At 40.5% G+C, this 14,877-nt stretch overlaps 1 protein-coding gene across 5 annotated transcripts in view; it reads right to left on the bottom strand.

The window, feature by feature from the left end:
* LOC148322572 (voltage-dependent T-type calcium channel subunit alpha-1I-like) overlaps window positions 1-14,877 on the bottom strand; it is a 111,785-nt gene that overhangs the window by 49,823 nt on the left and 47,085 nt on the right. For all 5 annotated transcript variants that reach the window (XM_088316175.1, XM_088316178.1, XM_088316179.1 and 2 more), the window contains exons 3-5: window positions 10,746-10,858; window positions 5,696-5,829; window positions 590-687 (exon numbers count right to left, since the gene is read on the bottom strand). In XM_088316175.1, coding sequence (XP_088172301.1) covers window positions 590-687; window positions 5,696-5,829; window positions 10,746-10,858 — 345 coding nt within the window. The remainder of the gene's footprint in view (window positions 1-589; window positions 688-5,695; window positions 5,830-10,745; window positions 10,859-14,877) is intronic.

Here is a 14,877-nt window from a genome sequence, read left to right as displayed (position 1 = left end):
GGATACCACATTGCGCTTCTAAGATGTGATTCAGCATTATTTCTTATTACATTTTGAAACCATCGTACCATGGAAATCATTTAAATAAATCCGTAATCATAAGGTTTTGGATTCTAAGTTTTAGAATAAAAATGGGTAACGAAAGCTAATTTCAACCCAATTTTAACAGTGAATTAAAATTCAAAAGCTGACCTTCTTATCGTGACTTCTGTTAAAAGTTTGGATACATTTGTTAATAACCCCCAGCACACATTTCCCCCAAATTGCAATAAGGTGCATCGCGAAGTCTGCCCGTCTCAAAGTTTTAGATTAAAGAGGAGCACTTATTGCATGATCAATAAAAGAGCAATAACTTATTTGATGAAGCCGTGACTCAGGGTCGAGCTACGATTTGTGATTAAGGATAACATGAATGTTTAATGATCCCCATAGCGAACAGGTGGCACAGCAGGACAGCTCTAACGCGTAGAAATGCATTTTAAAGATAAAAAAAAAAACATGCAGTAGCAAGACACACACAGGGTGACATGGCAAAAAAAATAAACGCCACAAATAGATTTAAAAAAAAAAATAAAATAAATGCCCTCACTTGGCACTCTGTTGATGGCTTTCAGGGGACGCAGGACTCGCACCGTCCTAATAGCTGACAGGTTGATATTCTGCAAATCCAGAGAGTATTCGACCATGCTGCAGTGAAAGAATGAGAGAGAATGAAGAACACTTTAATCTTCCTTGTTGTCAAAACATGCCAAATAGACAAGCATGGCCCCAGGTGGAGCAAAGATCCCTGGTTGGGTTTTAGCATCACTGGTCATTCTTTTGATCTAATCTCACCTGTCCCAGCAGTGTTGGATATGAACATCGGTCCAGAGGCAGGGGAAGGGAATTACATAAAAGAGAGAGGTGAGGAGGAAAATGAGAGCAGGAAAAAAAAAAAAAGAAGGCTTGATGTTCCAAGTTTTGCCTGCAGGACGCCATGGCTCACTTTAAGGCTGGCATCTGTTAGCAAGTATTGGCAGCAAGGCCAAGCTGTTTGTGCCCGCAAAGCCGAACCACTTTCACATGAGAATACTTGATGGGTGTTTTATATGTCTCTTTTAATGGACACTAAATGAGATTTTTGCCGAAGAAATAAAGGACTCTTGGAAGCCAATAGCTTGTGTTTGTTTCGATTTCAATGTATTATCCCAACAGGAAATGACTTAACTCATTCACTGCCATTGACGAGCGTAGAAGCCAAAAAGTGCATTCATTTTACCTGTGTTGGGAGTGAATAAGAAAGTCAACCCCCAAAGATTCTTCAGAATATGACATCATAATTTGACATCACCTTACGACCAATAATGGATCAGCTTCAGAAAACAGGCCAGCTGTGATTAATCGTTACCTAGGCATTGTGCTCCTGTGATGTCATTTTCAGTCGACAAAAGTGACAAAATCGCTGCGTCCTCAGATGGCTATAAACGGGTGGATTTTGCTGCTTAACTCATATTCCTCAAACGCAATATTAATCAGAATGTTGTTTAGACTAGTGACGGCACGTAGAACATTACTGAAAAAAAAATTAATTAGGGTCGACCTCCCCTTTAATTTCACCCAGTGTGAATGTGTGTGTTTTAACGGTGCGATAGAATAACTGCTACCTTGAATCAAATTTTAAGGTTTCTCATACAGTGTATTGCATAATTTTTTCCAACGAACCAAAAACACTTTAAACACTTTGATATGAATGTCATGGAAGAAATTGTCTTGCCACAAAGAGAGTTAAGAGAGAGTATGGTAGATGTGAAGATGGCGTATTCACTGACTGCACCTGTGCATTTTGTCTCTGAGACGCTCCACCATATTTATAAGCCGACCAGCTGAGTCTCACTTACACTTATAAGGTGGAAGCGTCTAGTTATTGTATAAACTCAAGCAAATTTTTAATTGGCTGTTATAACTGTGTAATAGCGATGGCTGTTATAACTGTGTAATAGCGATGCTGTTCAACAGCAATCCAGAACTTTGAATTGCAGCAAAACCGAGTGACTGAATTTCGGCCCCTCTCGAGAAATAAATGCCGAACCCCCGCGCCGTGTGACACTCCACTTAGGTTCAGCCGTGCAAATCTGCGTGTGCCGGGCCTTAAGCGGGTTTGTGCGCAACATTGCCGTGCCTGGGGCTGCAACAGTGTTGAGGCAGCATGACACCGCTCCAACACTCCGGCTAATATCATCTACTGGCTTAACAACACGCAGCAACCTGCCTCTCACTCGGATGAGGAAGATTTTCACGTCAGCATTGACTCATCAACTTGACAGCGGCTCACACTTGAGTCGAAGCGGTTGCAACAAGGGTTGAACTGTTGTAGCCCACAGCTGACAGGCAGCAGCTCAAGCTACTAATTGTATCCGCCAGCAAGCGAGGGGACCGCATCACATTTGGGCTGGTGCTGCTCCACTGGGTGCAGTTCTCAACTGATTTTCTTCAAACTTTCAGGGAATATTTTCTACGGGGTTGTGATTTGGGAGGCAGTAGCGAAGTTGATAAGTACTTGAGCTTTGGGACTGGAGGGCTAGGGTTCAAATTCTGCCGAGGATGAAAAATGTCAAGTTAGCGAGATGCCAGTCTAGATGACGTTGAGCAATGCAGACAATGTTTTATCAATCTAACCAAACCTGAATTGTACCGTACTAAAAGTACAGTATTTATTCATTTTTTGTCCCATGGTGATAATTCCATGTGAGTAACCATGCTTGAATAAATTGTAATTGCACATCCACTCCAGTAGGAGGCAGTGGTGCTCTCATCGTGTGCACAGGGATTATTACTGTATTTTTTATTTTATTTTATTTTTTTAACAAGCATGTGCACACAGTTCAGAGCAGATATGAAGTGTGATCAACAAACCCTTAAGAGACAAAATGAAAGCGAGGGACAAAACTCTATACTATAAAATGGGTGCAGGAAATATTTCCCGTAAAAGAAAATCATTGAGAAGCACTCCTTTAATTGAATTAAACGAGAGGAGAAAATTAATTTAACTCCAATCTCGAGTGCAATGACCATAAAGGCCAATCTGATTCTGATTTTCTAGATTTGAAGGATTAATTATTCAATTTTAGAGAAAGCACTGGTTTAGTTTGTGTCCAATAAATTGTCTGCTTATTCTTGCCATATTGTTGTCTTCCTAATGTATTAATTCAACATTGCGTTCCTAATTCTTCATATGACGCTTCCTCCATTGAAAATCTTGCTTTGTGCTGATCAATTATTGACCACCTTTACCTCCGCGACCAAACCCCCCTTCAGTGAAACGTCCTCATTCTCATTTCAAGCGCTCCCTGCGTGAGAGTGTCGACATTCAAATCCCAGTGTTGTGCTAAAATGTTCCAGCTTGCCCGAAATGTCCCAGACTAAAAGAAGAGCTAAAGCGTAGTTTTGGGCCAACCTTTTCCACCCACTTCAAATGCAATAATATCTGTGCTCAACTAACTGAATGCGTGCAGCTGAGATCCCGAGTAACGTCAAAGGGAAGCTGTTCAACAAAAAACTCAACATATTTGCCTTCTTGTATTGAGCTTGATGTCTCCGAAGATTGAGTTAGCGATCCCATCACATACGCGCTGCAATTGGAAAAATGAAATTTTGCAGCTGTGCTTCAGTGTGCAAAGTGTTCCAAGTGTGTACGTGTACATCCGAGACATGTCCCGTGTTCTTCACGTCAATCAGGCCACAGTGTTTGCGGACGTAATTAGTGGCTCGCTTACAGCCTCCTGCGCAGGTATGCGTGTATTTATTGTTTATTACTTATTAATATGAAAAAGCCTGCGGAGGATCTGACAGTGGGGAAGACCCAGGGCGAAGATGCAGCTTTGACAGCGAAGAAGAAGATGCAAAAATGTTAAAACTGCAGGGAGTTAACTGTCAAATTAGCAACGTGCTTGCTTCAAAGTTTCCATTAAAGTTCATCGTCCCCTCCTGTGAACAAAGCGCATTTCCCGCATCATTTGCATTAAGCATACGTGCACTTGACAGCCGTACGTACAGTAAGGTATACATATTTCTATTGACAAAACTGGTTATATATTCGAATGTATCTGACTGTCATAAGTTTGAACGTATAAGCTTGTTAGCTGCATAAAGACTGGTTCCAGTTTTTCGGCTTAATTTTGCATTGCATAAACCAGTTTAACAACAAACTAAATGAGGTTAAGGGTGACACGGTGACACAGTTCAGAGGTTGAGGGTTCGATTCCCGCTCCGGGCTTCCTGTGTGGAGTTTGCATGTTCTCCCCGTGCCTGCGTGGGTTTTTTATTCCGGTTTCCTCCCACATTCCAAAAACATGCATAATAGGTTGATTGGACACTCTAAAATGGTCTTAGGTGTGATTGTGAGCGCAGATGGTTGTTCGTCTACGTGTGCCCCGCGATTGGTCGGGAACCAGTTCTACACCCGAAGACGGCTGGGATAGGCTCCAGCATGCCAGCAACCCTCGTGAGGAGAAGCGACTCGGATGAATGGATGCACAGAAATGAGGTTAAGAAAAGTCAGATTTGACAAATATATCATTTCCAGACTATACATTTAGTTAAATCCCCGTTGCCTCAGTAATTTCGTAGACTTGCCCAGAATACACAGAAGCAATAAAAGAGTATGAGAATTACCTGAGAATATATAAAATGAATTCTCCAGTTATTCTTTTGAAAATTTAATTTCTATAGTAAGTCTCATAGCTCAGGGTATGAACTAGGCTAGCCTCGGATATAGCTTGAGGTATAAAACACGTTTCACGTATATAGTGTTAAAATAAAAGATTACGCCAGCAGTCGCGCCTTGAGAAAAAGAGCCAATAGCAGACCGTCGACCGAGATTTGGCCCGGCACCACCGCGAATGCCCTCAGTAATTAGCCCGGACGCTAATCTAAAACAAGTGTGGAAGTGAAATTAAAGCAGAGGCAGTCGAACAAAAGTACAAACTCTCCCCAAAGAAAGCCACGCATGCATATTAAACAAAGCCAGTTATGACCTGGCAGGCTAATTGAGCAATTTAATCATTTGTTGAGTCATTTTGTGTACCTACAGACACTCAGAAAAAACACTCCGGGCAATTTAGAATCCACTGAAAAGAAAGTGCTTCAATTCAAATGAAGACGAACGTCCCGTCACCTTACGGCACTCTACTTTGTCTGGCGGTTGACTGCGACGAATCCATCACGCGAACATATGCTAACTTGGGATACTTTGGCACATTTACAGCTGCTTTCAAAGGAGATACATCACACACGCTCAGAAGCATTTTAGTTTTTCACTGGGAAAGGGCAGAAATCTATTTTAACAAGATATTTACAATTGACTGGCATGTAGTCTTATCTTAAAGGGGAAGTCAACCCCCCCCCCCAAAAAAAATAAATAAATTGCAATTAAATGTTCTGTGCCTCCACAAGTCTAAACATGCCATTCTGATTAATATTGCAGTTGTGGAATATGATTTGAACCAGATTTAAGCGATCTCGGAGGGCGGCCATTTTGTCACTTTCTGTTGACTGGAAATGACATCACAGTTGCTAAGGGGTCAGGTAATGACATCTTCATTAAAATGTATTTTTCTTTCACGTTTTTTTTTTTCACACACAAAAAAAAGAAAAAAAAAAAAGGTTATGAACCTTGTCTATTTCTAATTTTCTGGAAAGCATGCAGGATATAGCTTACCCGGCCATGACGATGAAGAAGTCCAATCTGTTCCACGTATCCCCCAGGTAACAGTGACGACCAAAGATTCCAAGAGCCACCATCTTCACCACCATCTCCAGTGCAAAAAAAATGTAGATGAAGGCATCGAAGGCCTGCACAAAATGTCAATCAATAGAGTTTAAGAAAATTCAAACATGTGCAACAAGTGGTATTTATTGTGTATTTTCTTTATTGTTAAAAGAAGCAAAAACATAAAGACACAACAATATTGGGAAAAAAAAAAAAAGGTGAAGACCTTCCCAGAATCAACATTTGTTTTACAAGAAATGCGGCAGTTGCCTGTGTCGTGCAGGATATGTAATTTAACCAGACGGCCTTGCAACATATTTTCTAGGTCAAAGTGGAAATGTGTTTCCATTCAGTGCTGACCTTTCTTCAATTCAAAGGTCTCGAAACAACCCATGACCAATTTCTCACCTGGAAAAGGCAATTTTACGACTTTTTAAGTTTGCATTGCATGTACGAAACCCTCCTGGGGGTTTTTAATTATTTCCACCCGACTGTCTCTTAAACACTCCTGATTGCAAATCTAGCGTGCGGCAATAGCGCCACACCTGTGATTTGATGCACAAAATTTCAAGATATAAACCTTGACAAGCGTACATAAAAAGAAAAATGGTCAAAGCTTTATGAAAAGGAAAGAAACACGGTGTGAGATTTAATTTCCAGTTGTCATTGTTGTACTGTACATCACAAACTAAGCCTTCTATTGTTATTTTTGGGAGGGGATTTAAAAAATTAATAAATAAAAATAAATTCCGGGGCTTTAGGCTGTCTGACTATTTGCAGCCTTACTAATACTGTAAGTCATTCAAGGGAATTTCTTTATTTGAGTAGTGGAAGCGGTCGTCGCCAGCAGGCTCCAGGATATGCCAAGTATTTGGCTTTTTGATGATGACAGGGGGCTTTCTTTCTTTAGTCAGTTCCCAGGCTGTGTGGCACACACACACACACACACACACACACACACACGAAATCTTTGATAAATATCAGTTTGTTGCAGTCTATCCCTGAAAAAGGTTGTTTCCTGACTTTCATACCTTGACCAAAATACAATAATATCACTTACGAGATATTTGTGGTATTTTTTTCAGAAAAATAGGAACAGCTGCTGTTGTAAAATTTACAACACACCCTCTATAGCGGGCATCCTCAAATAGCGAATCGCGATGCCGGTTCGGACCAAGTCAAGGTGTCTTGTAGGCACGCTCAACTGCTGTTAAATGTATAGAAATCCTCACTTGGACGTTTTTTGTCACGGATCATCTTGACGCTTGGTAGAATGAATTGCTGCTGAATGCGACTGCCTCGCAAGGTTAACATCCTATGCCAGCAGTAAAGTTTGCTTGAGTAAGCACATCCCCGGTGACATTAGCACTCAGCTGTTGCCAGTTCTAGCGTTCCTTCCCAATAGTGGGCTGCTTCTATCATCATTTATCCCTCAAAAAGAGCGGATATACGGCACCGACTCAGTGAATTTAGCTTTAAGCAGCACGGATGCCCCAAGAATTGAGTTTGTGGCCTCAACAAATGGCCCAGACCGCTACACATGCTGCAATGGGGGAAAAACGATTTTCCACAAATACTTTACGGTTATTACCTTTGGAAGGTTTCAGGCGGAAGATAAATGACAAACAAAAGCGTCAACAGTAGCCCACAGCGGGACGCAGAACACAGAGGAGAGGAAGGCGGATGCATCCGGGAGTTATATCCTTCACGTGGTGAGAACTTTCCTTTCTTAGTACTCACAAACAATTTCAAGATGGGTGTGTGCAGCCTGAACCGACGAGAGAGGGATGTTTGCCGATTCATTTTGTTTGGCTGCTTTAGCTCAGTTCGCTCTTTTATCCAAGTCCGAGTCCCAATTCCAAGATTTTCTTATACGTCGCTGTACTTCATCTTCATAGAAAATAAATGTTGGTTCATTCGTTAATCTTGGGCCGAGCAGATTTAAAAAAAAAAAAAAACAATTGCTAATTGTCTCGATCATGTGACGCTAATATTAAAGCTAACCAAATGAGTCAAAACAATACACCCATACGAAGCCCGCTCTGCACACGGCCAGCACCACAGTATATCTTTCGACATCTCTCTAAAACCGGGCGTCAACTTGTTTCACGCCCATTTCCAAGTCATCGACTCACTTTTAAATTAAATAACATTTCAAGTTCCATCACACAGTTGCTGTTGTTGGTGTCTGCTTTGGTGGCAGCAGCAAAACCGCCAGATGGTCATAAAGCTACGAAACAAGCCCGCAGGCTGGCCAGCGGTCAATTTCTCAACAAGGTGTCCTTCCTTTTTCAACATACGAGGAACAGACACCGGTAAAAGTTTGTTGACGGTTTTAGAACTGGCACTCGCAAAAGACACAGATTAGCTTTCAAAATTACCATATTTTCCGGGACTATATACTGCTACTTTTTTTTCTAGATTTTGAACCATGCGGCTAATTCAAATGGTGGAGCTTTTCTGTAGATTTTTCTTTCACCAGTAGGGGAGCTCTAGAGTTCAGAAAATACGCTAAATAAATCGATTTTTTTCTCTTGGGTCTGTTCTGTTTTAATCTGTTTATGTACCTTTATGTGCATTCACAGTACAAAACCGTTCTGTGATGCGGCTTATAGCCTGGCGCGGCTTGTATATCTTTTTTTGTTTTGTTTTGTTTTTTAAAATTATTTATTTATTCATTTATTTTTTGTGGTTGCGGCTTATATAAAGGTGAAAATATGGCAAGTACCTTTTTGGAGTAATACAATAATCCGTCCATTAGGACAATAAATGTGCTCTTTTAATTGTGACGGTCAAACAGGCAATTGAAAATATTTTATTGCCACGCGAAAGGGATGCAATGAGAGAAACAACTCAAGATGGCTTCTCAAAAAGGGAGTGTTTTGACACAGCGAATTTATTGGACCTCACAGGATTGTTCAGCTGGATAATAAACTATTTTATGAGTGGCTATTTTGTACAGGTAAGCGAGTCATTCGATACGGCGCCAAAAGGTTAGACATCAGCAGAGCTTTCAGATTTCTAACGGGTAGAAAAGAAGACGAGTCTCATAAGCTGTTTAAAATGATGTTTTGATAAATAATGCAGCCTGCCAGCCTCACGCGTAATTCGACATTGGCCGCGCCTCGCCTTGCACTCGGCTGCCGAGTGAAAGGGGGGGGGGGATTCATTGTGGCTATTTGTCACCACCGCCAGCTTCTTTTTCAGTCAGCCTATCAGGTTTAATCATCAACATGATTTGTAAAGCGGGCGAGGGTGTTGCGTGTCAAGGGCCCTTTCATGATGTGAAACGGGAGCTAACTCATATGCTGCTATTTGGGAATGGAAGGAGAGGATGCGGTAAGTAGGTCAACTCCGATTTTGATGTTGAAACACTAAGATATATTGCATATGTATCACATGGCGGCATGAGCAAAATGAGTGACAGTCGGGATGAAGCAAAAAGAGTCATTTCATACTCGGATACAAATAGGGACGGAAAAAGAGTGAGTTATTGCACAAAAAAAAATAAATAAAAAAATCAGGCATTCAAAGTCCTCTTTGGAATTAAGTGTGAGTTCTGTATCTGAAGTGGCAATATGCATTTGTGCAAACAGGACAGAAAAAAGGAAGATTTATTGAAAACAAAAACTACCCTTTCAACTCAAGAAAATAATGCTAAAAAAAAAACTGTTAACTCATTTGAATCTAGCAGACTAAAGTAAATCGAATGGATCTTTGACGTCTTCAGCCGTCAATGGCAGTGAGTGAGTTAATAAAAGTGAAAATTCATCGAGTGTCGTGTTTTTATTTGTCCATCTGCTTGTGAGACAACAGGATACCTTCCTGGTTTACAAAGGATGACGAAGTGACGATACCGTCGTGAAACAAATTGTATAACCATATCCTTGTATCGGCATCCTTATTCTCATCAAAACATAATTGCTTCTTCCTTCTCTCATGCACCATCCCTCGAGACTTTAGCGGCGTGCATTCTATATTAAAAGTTTAATGGCTGTCATGTGAATGTATCGTGGGTAAGAAAGAAGGGTAGAAATTTAAAGCACCTTTTATGCTCATTTTATTTATTTATTTATTTTTTTTTAGATCTAAATAAACTTTTTTAAGCATACATCTGAACTAATGTACAGGAATGCAAGTTATGCAAATTATATATCTACGCTGTTAAAAAAATAATTTATTTTATTGAGCACATTGACTAAATGATTATCATCTTTTTCACCAAGCGTGGGCAAACTACGGCCAGGGGGCCACTTGCGGCCCATTAAACGTTTTAATCCGGCCCGCCGAACTTGAAAAAAAATGGAATAAACCTTGTTAATGTTTTATTTTCTAAATACAGTATATTGTTGTAATGATATTGTTCACTTTCATTTAAATTTTAGAACCCATTGTGGCCCGCCAATCAAAACGTTTGCCCACCCCTGCTTTAAACCATTCAAGCGCCAGACTTCAAGCATTGTCAGCGAAATCTCTGCCGTTGCCATTAGCCACAAAAACCAAAAAAAAAGAAAAGAAAAAAAAACAAAAACAATAGGCACCCGGACTACTTCGGGAAACAATGGGCTCGTTAGAAAAACAAAGTCTCGAGTAAGGGAAGGAAGCTATTGTGGTGGATGTTGGAATACAGAAATGCAGATCTGTGGATGATGCCAAATTCATATATTCGAAGATACAAAAAGGAGTCCTTGAGAGTCAAGGACCAACTGTATTCATGTTTGAGAAAAGACTAAATAAATCACCAATAGGATTGAATGTTTCATCCGGATGCATAATTAGTTTAGAATTCAATGGAATAAATATGAATAGCAGTTCAGGTATGCATCCTGATCATCCCACAAGGAAGATGCTGCAGGAGTGTCTCATTTTTTGGGGGGTAATTGTTCTTTGTAAATGTCCCCGCTCTCGTGTATTTTTATTAATTTAAAACTAATTTAAAATTGTAGCTTCCCTTAACTGCTTTGTAACCCCAAACTAGCGTTCGCGATAAGCGCCTCACCTGGAGGATCTGGCAGCGGTCCGAGGTGCAGTCGATGTTCTCGCAGGGTTGGTACATTCCGAGTGTCACACAGTTGAGCAAGATGACCATGATGCTTATCCTCTCGAACCACGTATTGACAAGGGTGGAGTTAAGGCTGGAACAGCTTTTATACAGTCATACAACATTCCATCAAATTAAAACATCATCGGCAGCACTGACACATTTTTTTTTTTTCTAATTGTCCTAAAAAGAAATGGCATACAAAAGCTTCCTTGCGTGTGAAAGATAAAATAAACAAAACATACAGACTATGATGACGTCATCATGTTGTTTAATGTCTCATGCAGAGACATTTTTCAACGGACTGTCTCCAGAAAATTTGCATTAGGCGATTTAAAAAAATAAATAAATTTAAAAAATAAATAAATAAAAACATTCATCCTGCATGTGCGTGTAATATTTCCCCAACACGACAAAAGCGGCCCAAAGTAGAATAGAATATTGAGACTCAGTGACTCATATCACTGCGGTCAGGCCAAAACCTCCTAAATCACATTTTGGAGAATTTCCCTTTTTTTTTTTTTTTTTTTTTTTTCTCAAAAAATCTCAACTATTGGTCAGTCCACACACGTGAGTGTTATTTTCAAAATGCAATGCTAAGGGTTGAAACTTGCCAATTTTGGGGTTCTCCTGAAAAGTGACTATTTTGGAGGTTTCGGCTCGGCAAACTGTAAAAAGCAACAAAGCTTCTGCAAAGCGACTCAATCCAAAACCGCGCTGACGTGACACGCAAATTCTTAACTTGACGAAAGCATCTTGGATGACGTCAATCCTTCTAGTTAGCAATTCAGCGATTCAAGCGACTAAACACCGGTTCGAGGTTCTTCGTCATATTAACCCCAAACAAGGCCCGTCCCTCCGCGGGAGACTGCAGGCGGCCGACTCACAAGCAACCGAGCGGATGTCTGCTCGCGTCAGCCCCTTTTCATTTTGACGAGAAACTAAATCATTGTGACCGCCAGCAGTAGATGAAAGGAAGAGACGAGAGGGACGGACTCTTAATTCCCTGGTGATTTGGCAACCTCTGTCCTATATGATTTGGTGAGATCGCTCACCTGTTAGCAGAACATATTTCACATCATAAGCTCTTCTTTATATAGACGCAAGCGTTATAGCCCTCTCCGTTCCCGTCACGACCAATTTGGATGCCTGCCGTTCTGCGTCAATACAGATTCTTATCAGACATTCCGCTTTCGTCCTATTTTTCTTCAAATTTGCGTCTTTCCAATTGTTCCAAACGCATCGTCTTCCCTTTTGACAAAATATTCCACTCTGTGTTGTCATTTCCTTTTGTCGCCCGTTGTGCATTCAGGTAACCAAAGAGCTTCAATTTTATGCCGGCAAAACCCCGAGGGAGAAAAGCTATTCTAATCATCACAATAATAAAATGGAGGGCAATGGTGCATGAACCAATTTAGTAGCTGGGTGTGTTTCATTTCTTTTTTGCACTGAAAAGTGCTGCCACAGGTTGCGGCAAAATGAGCACTTTAAAGTGGAATCTGAATAAGGTTTGGATTTAATTGTAACAGAGAGTAGTATATTTAGTCAGCCAAAATTTTGAGAAAAAAAAATGCATATACGGTCAAATGTGTGTGTGGGTGTGTGTGTCTTATATTTCAGAAATACAATCAGTAGTTTAGCTTTCAATCATTCTGCCTCGTTTCTCTTGAAGAGGGAGTGTGTGGTTATGGCAAAAATGCCGTTTATATGAAAACTAAAATTAGTGGGACATTTCTGTAGGTGATTTGATGCAGAAAAATGTAAAGTTGAAGGGGAAGTCTCCCCCACAAAATATTTGCAAAAATATGATCTATGCGTCTTCACATGTTTAAACTTGGCGCTAAAAATCAATCATGGTTTGTCATTGGTTGTTAGCTGAGCCTTGAGTGACTGTGATGTCATTTTCAGTTGACACAAGAGACAAAATGGCCGCCCCCTGAAATGGGTATAAACAGGTGGATTTTACTGCTTAACTCTTACTCCACAAACACAATAATTAATCAGAATTTCATAGAATAGCATAAAACATATTCTTGTTAAAAAAAAAAAAAAAAAATTAAGTGAGGTTGACTTCCCCTTTATTTAGTTACAACTCAAAAGAAGCGGCTATTTAAGGGTGCTATTAACTGATCTGCATCTATTGTCTACAGTAATGTTGATATTTAGCCTTCGGATGTCTCTGGTTAATCTATCGGGGGGGGGTTGTCATGTTTCGAGGCTACAAATGTAGCGAATGGCTACATCCATCTTTTCTTGTCTCGTAAAATACTGTAAGTGCACTTTAAGCTCGTCTTGTACGCATTTAAATATATAATCCGTATAAAAAGGAAGGTTGCGCCAAGTCAACAGCTATGTATGTGTGCGAGTGGTGAGAACGGGATGAGTCATGACTCGAGGAGATTTGTTCGCAATGAGGCTTTTTGTCAAAGTGCCGTTTGTGTGTGTGTGTGTCTGGATCAGCCTCATTCCAAATCAAAATAGCATTCGGCATCCTATTGCGGCGGCATCCCGGCTCACATGCATGGGTGTTCCTCTACTCTCAACTCTCTTATTTTATCTGTTTCACTTCCTGGTTTGATTTTTGTGAAAATGCGCACAAAATTAATTCTTGCACATGAGTATTTTTTTATGCAAGAGAGCCTTTCGCACAGCAGCTAAATAATAAATAAATAAATCATGAATAATGTTTTTTTGTATTAATTTCATTTTTCTATGAATCGAACTTGAGGCCTATAGCCCGGTCCAAATATTAAAATGAAAAACTTAGCCAATGTGCTGCGTTAAATGGCGTGCCGTTAAGATAACGCTCCCAGCACACCTCCCGTCATTTCTCTGCGTCACAGAACGACCAACACATAATGGTGACAAAAGACTCTTTGGTTCTAAATGGTCTCATCTCAACACTTTGCAACATGCCTGTGAGTCAAAAGGACACACAACGCACACACACTGCATTCCACCCAGAATAGCAAGCGAACCATCATCCTGGAGACCCTCACGCAACCTTTAAGACAACATTTAATATTCGCTACCTGTCACCGTGCTTGTCTCGGCAAAACCACCTATTAAGGTCTCGTAAAATTGATTATTAGAAGCTTTTGGACCTGCGCATCGAAATCCTGCTTAGTAATGACATGATAACAGCCACGGGTTCAGTATTTGTGGTGCAACAATATTACAAGGTAATAACACGATAATAAACATTTGTAAATTATTACATCTCTGAAAATGTCAGCAAATACGGAGCATTATTATGTCAGGCGCAAAGTTTGCTGCACAGATAAAAAGGAAGAGACAGCTGGAGGCCACTGAGTGAATTCTGCTCAGAAAGTCTTTGTTTACGAAATTCAAATGCACTCGGACGCATTTTCTACATCTCGGACCGGGCTTTGCTCGGTGTTGATCCATTTTCCAGCGACATTGTTCAAATCAAGTTGGCAGCTCGAGTGGCAAGGCGTTTTTTGGGAGGTGGCAGCTGTCGCCCCATGGCTGTGTGGATCAGGCTACACCAGACATGCAGGCCTTGAAAGGTTTGAAACAACACAGCAGTTTGCATAAAAAAAAAAAATACAAATCTGGGCAGCGTTTTCACAAGAAAATTCGATGAGAAACTTCTGATTTCAAATTCAGGCTCCTGTCACCGTATTCCATTTACAAACGGAGTTTAGTCATATTGAAGCATGATTTTCAGGTTATTGTAGTTGTTTGTTGTGGCCGAGAACAGCACTGCAACGAACCTCAAAATGTCATTAAATCCAGTAACAAAAATAAATAAAATCTCTCACTGCCTTTTAGTATGCAGCTCGTGGATAAATGAATATCATAAATCCCCAAAGTTTCTCCTGGTCAACATATGGACTGAAGTTAGTTGTTAAATTATTCAGTCCTCTTATCTCTTCGTGTAAAATATGGGAAGGCACGGTGCGCTGACAAGTCGGTTGACTGTATTGGAAAACACATTAAAAGGAGGTATGTTGAGTTTTTCCCACATCAAAGCACAAATATACCAAGAGGACTAAACATACAAAAGGCAGAAACGTGTCCTTCTTGCCTAAACGGGTTCCCTTGAGACAACGAGAAGACACCAACC

This window comes from Idiotropiscis lumnitzeri, chromosome 15 (genome assembly GCF_059441095.1).
Source record: "Idiotropiscis lumnitzeri isolate Australia: NSW breed Sydney's pygmy pipehorse chromosome 15, RoL_Ilum_1.0, whole genome shotgun sequence".
NCBI classification, from domain to species: Eukaryota; Metazoa; Chordata; class Actinopteri; order Syngnathiformes; family Syngnathidae; genus Idiotropiscis; species Idiotropiscis lumnitzeri.
This window is presented reverse-complemented; position numbering and strand designations above follow the sequence as displayed.